This window comes from Penaeus vannamei, unplaced genomic scaffold (genome assembly GCF_042767895.1).
Source record: "Penaeus vannamei isolate JL-2024 unplaced genomic scaffold, ASM4276789v1 unanchor4958, whole genome shotgun sequence".
NCBI classification, from domain to species: domain Eukaryota; kingdom Metazoa; phylum Arthropoda; class Malacostraca; order Decapoda; family Penaeidae; genus Penaeus; species Penaeus vannamei.
In genome coordinates this window covers 5,001-10,000 of record NW_027217937.1, presented here as the reverse complement: position 1 = coordinate 10,000, position 5,000 = coordinate 5,001, and the positions used below count along the sequence as shown (strand labels likewise).

The window sequence follows — 5,000 nt, the reverse complement described above, 5'->3', positions numbered from 1 at the left end:
AGGTTCTCCTAGTATATCCCCAAAGTCCTGTATCATGGTCTTGGTCTTGGTCCAGACTACACCCAGCCAAAGACAGAAGGTAATGTCAGTAACCTTGATGTTGCCCAGTGTTGCTTCACAGTGACTTTGGACATTAGCTCTGTCCAGTACCCAGTCCATGTATATGTTGAAAAGTGTTGGTGCAAGAATACAGCATTGCCTCAGTCCTATATTAATAGGAAAGAAGCTCCACAGGCTCCCACTACACTTTACAGCACTTTCAGTACAACTATACAGACGCTATTAATCCAGTAATCCTTGGAATTCCTCTCAATATCAGGGTCTCCAAGAGTGATTCCCAATAACACCTATCAAACGATTTCTTGAGGGCGATGTAGGATGCAAGCAACCCATGCCCAAAACTTATAACAGTACTCTACAGTGATAAAATGCCAGAATAGTCTACTGTGGATGTACTAGCAGTTGATCCAGACTGCTGTGGCTTCTGGTACCTCAGCAGGTGGTCTCTGGTAAATCTCAGAAGGAGGTGAACAGGATAATGCCTAAGTGATTGCTGCAGTCCCAATTGATCACCTTGGCTGTCTGGCAGCCAAGACAGAATGGAAACCCTGAGACATATGTTCACCACCAGCCTTTGACAGTTCAGCTAGATGCCACAATACCCATTGCTTTACCACTCTTCAGCTTTGAGATGACCTGGCCATTTACTGAGCTGACTGCAGTTGCATGTGAAGAGGGCTTGGAGTTCAGCTTTCTCAGGTCTTGGTAGCTAGGACGAAAGTCATTTACTAAGAATTGGCCTTCGACCTCCTCTGCAAGACTCCAATTAAACTGTTCCTTGCCCCTTCTCATCAGTAATTGAGTGCTGTGCACTAGGGAACAATGCAGATCACGATCCCCGGTTATGAGCTGTGGAACAAGCATCTGTGGCCTCCTGTGTCTCCTGAGATTCTTGAGCTGCATTGCGTGTTTCATGCCTGAAGATGCCCCATAAATGTACAGGATCTGTCAGGTTGCCGAGTGCTGCAAAACGACCATAGTCTCGGTAAACCCCTGTGTACACTTCCCCTCCACCAACCTGTCCACATGAAAACGCTAAGATGATCATTGGACTAATGGGAAGTTTTGAAGTGAAATCAAATAGTAGCCTCTACTAATTCATGATTAATACCATAGGACTCAGCACTCCAATACACCCTGCAGTTCTGAAGGATCCTCCAATGAGTGGTAACGAGGTTGTGGTCGATCTTTTTGGCCACATTACCCACACTGCTGTACCATGCCCAATAATGCAGGTCACAGTGCTGGTACCAGGAGCCAGAAATACTTATTTTCTGGTATCTTGTTAAATCCTGGAAAAGGAAGCTGTTCTCCCTGCCAACATCAGCTCCCGAGTCATGAGCACCAACAGATATCTCATAGCTCGATCAGACACTCATTGACAGTAGGTGTAGCCAACCACACTGAATGTCATGCAGCTAGGTCTTTTCACATTTGAGCAGCTTCCTCAACTTTCAGCCTCTTCAGTTCATCCTGTTGCAAGGAGCGGGCATTCCAAGCCCCCACCCTGACATGTCATAGGACTTGGGCAGACTCTGGATGGCTGCAGGTCCCATAATCCACATGTGGGGGACCTGTGGGTTTTGCCCCACAAGCCTCACACCTGGTTGGTGGCCACTGGTACTGGGACATGTAACCCCAATGCCCAGTCTGAGTCCCAGTGGTCGCCAACCCAGAGGGATCCACAGTGTGCCTGCCTTGCTGGGTGGGAGGGATGTTTGCCCTCCCCCCAACACCAATATCTATATCTTTGCTGCCAGTTGGGTTCCCCTGAGGAGGCAAACTAGCAAGGCCCGCCTCCTCACATATTTTGCTGCTCCAAGAGACTCCATAGTTCGACCCAAGACCACAAGGTACCTAGTTTCCATGGGTGACCCCGAGGAAGCACTGTATGTCTTGATAACTGAGAGACTGTGACCTGGCACAGCTGCTCCCTTTTCGTCAGTGGTGGCACCTTTAAGCACTTAATACTATCAAAGCTACCACATCATCGCTTCACATCACCGTAAACATGAAGCACTCACCCATAAATATCGTATGCAGATAAAATTTATACTTGCCTTTTACTTTTGTAACCAGCCCTCAGTAATACTATATATTAAATTAGGGAAAAAATGAAAAGGGGTTACAGTCATGAATATATGTTCATGACTGGCGTATAAGAAAAATGTTTGGAGCAAAATCAAAAGCAGTGACAATGCATCAGGCTGTTTGCTATACCTACATAGTGTAGACCCTTCTGATAACTTTAGAAGGATGGAGGGTGTGAGGGGCATGAAATACTACCATACAACTATTTGTGGAAATGTTATGCACTGCGGAAGGTCATCTGTTCATTAAGAGTTAAAAAGGGGAGAGTTAATCAGTTACTTCTTTTGGGATATTTGATTTAAATCCCTTTTGGATTTTCTGGGACATGTTCTTTATTCTGAATTTAGGTTTAGTTTGTTATGAAAGGCATATCATGTACGCATTATTGGAAACTTACAAGAGTTAAGTATGCATCCCACTATAGAAAGATATATATGCTAAACTATATCATTTCCTTTCCTTCATTTTATAAATACAAATTCACACAAAGTACAAATAAAGTACTTTGTAAATAAAGTATAGATCCTACCTGAGTATTAACACCATTGAGTGTGGCATTTGGCATGAAGTCATCGATCTCAGGAACCCGAATGTTGTCGTATTGGTCGACGATGCACTGGGCTTTTACCATGAATGATTCCAAAGTGGCATTCGTCCACCATGGGATAGCATTGCCGTTCTTATCATTCTGTCGGCCCTGGTCGTCGAAACCGTGAGTGATTTCGTGTCCAATCACCTGTGATAGAATAAAAATGGTGAAGATATAATGTGAGAAAAGGAAGAAACAGATGAAGAAATGCATGAAATCAAGAGGAAGAGGCAAATCTACAAATACATTTTCCATAATCTAAAAATTAATATTATCTCATACATGAGATAATAATATTGAGATTTCGAATTTGTGAACAGGTTTTTCGATGTACTATTAAACACCAAGACAGGTTCTTCAAGCATGAATACAACATTCTAAAGAGGATTAGGATGTATGTGTGTGTGTAGAGAGAGAGAATGATAGACAAATGTCATCTGCTAATGAGACCTAGAGTAGAGAAAACTAATTCATCAGTGTCGCCTCTTACCTGGCCAATACCCCCATAGTTTAGGGCCTGCAGGGAATTAGCACGGTAGAAGGGTGGCTGCAGGATGCCCGCAGGGAAAGTGATTGAGTTAAACTCTGGCATGTAGAAGGCATTGACAATGGTTGGCGCCGAGAACCACTTGCTTCGCTCCGTTGGGAGGCCAAAGTCATTCAGCTCATCTGTGCTCCACCAGGAACTGCACTCAAGATATATCAATGTCATTGTTATTTAACATACATGGGAAAAGAAATCTAACTGAAATTTATTTGTTTCTAATGTAGACAGACAGTCATAAATGGAAATTCACAGAGACTTACCTAAGAGTCAACACATTGCTAAAGTGTCTGTCTGTATGGACATCACCAAGATCGTCATAGAAGTGTTCAAGTGCAGTGGCGTTTCCATACCAGTCAGGGTAAGCGATGAATTTGGAGATAGCATTAGCCTTTTCCATAGCGAGAGGTTTGGTTGCTTCATCCATCCAATCGTTGACATCAAGCAGATCCTTAAAGGCTGAACGAATGTCTTCCACCATTTCATTGGCCTCATCCTTTGCCTGCTGTGAAAAGTAGGTCTCAACGTACTTAGTACCAAGGGCAATGCCGAGGAAGTCATTGGTCTTGTCAGCACATACCTTCCACCTGGGTTCAGCTGCAGTCACTCCATTGGCCACCATAGCATACTTGAAGGATGCATCACGCATCTCCTGGTTTGTCTCATCACCAAGGGCCTTTACATGACGCCACATGAGATAGTTAGCAAGTGTCCGCTGGTTTGTGGTGTCAATGAGTATAGCCATTCTCTTCATATACTCAACCTCCTGTACAATAACCCGCGTAGTACTCTCAATAGGGTTTCCAGTAACAGCAAACATGTTGGACAGGAGTTGCTGCCAGTTGATGCTGGTGTTAGGTGTTAGGTCACTCAGCTCTGCCACCGTCATGGGATTGTACATGCGGTCAATATCTCGCCGATCTTCATCAGGGGTAGTGATGTTGGCAAGGAGCATTTCAAAGTCAAAGACGGCATTTACATCAAGCTGGATGTCCTCACTACTTACAGACTGACCAAGATGTTTGGCCATGATAGATGCGGTCTCAGCCATGTAAGTTTTGTAGGCGTTGATTCGCTCCTCATAGTTGGAAGGATTAATCAGCACAGATCTTGGCAGCCCCAGTGAGGTTTGATCAGTGTACAAGGCTGTCGTGTCAGTGTCTTTCTGATCAGCAAACACCCACACGCTCAATAGATATGCACTGCCAAGCGTCTTCCTTCCATCAGCGACTGTGAACTGCCAGTCAAAGTTCTTTTCACTCCAATCTGTTGAAGTCATGGGCCATCCACCATACAGCGAGAGGAAGTCCGTTAGGTATTTAAGGCCGGCTTCTTCTAGAGCAGTTGTATTCATGCAGGCAGAGAACATGACTTTAGCCTTTTTCAGGGGTGAGGGTTCATCAGCAGCCTCTGGTTCTTCAAGTATGACACTCAGAGCATTGCTCAGCTCACGTCGAAGAAGGTCAAACTGGCTCCATCTTGAAGACTCATCCGGAACGGGGTTTTTCTGCTCCCAGCCGCCACATGCAAACTGGTAGAAGTTGTCACAAGGATCAACTGAGGTATCCATTGCCTCTAAGATGTCTGCAGCAGCTAGAACACATTCTTCAGTACTGCAGATCTCCACTTTGCCCGACGCAGTTTGAGTGTTATATACAGGGAGCCTGTGGGCCTTATCATCATGAACTTCCATGAACTTCAAAAAATTATCATGAA

At 44.6% G+C, this 5,000-nt stretch overlaps 1 protein-coding gene across 1 annotated transcript in view; it reads right to left on the bottom strand.

Moving 5' to 3' along the window:
• LOC113827551 (neprilysin-1) overlaps positions 1–5,000 on the bottom strand; it is a 7,554-nt gene that overhangs the window by 1,385 nt on the left and 1,169 nt on the right. The window contains exons 2-4 of the mRNA XM_027380441.2: positions 3,548–5,000; positions 3,231–3,426; positions 2,681–2,887 (exon numbers count right to left, since the gene is read on the bottom strand). The exon at positions 3,548–5,000 is cut by the window's right edge and continues 47 nt beyond it. Coding sequence (XP_027236242.1) covers positions 2,681–2,887; positions 3,231–3,426; positions 3,548–5,000 — 1,856 coding nt within the window. The remainder of the gene's footprint in view (positions 1–2,680; positions 2,888–3,230; positions 3,427–3,547) is intronic.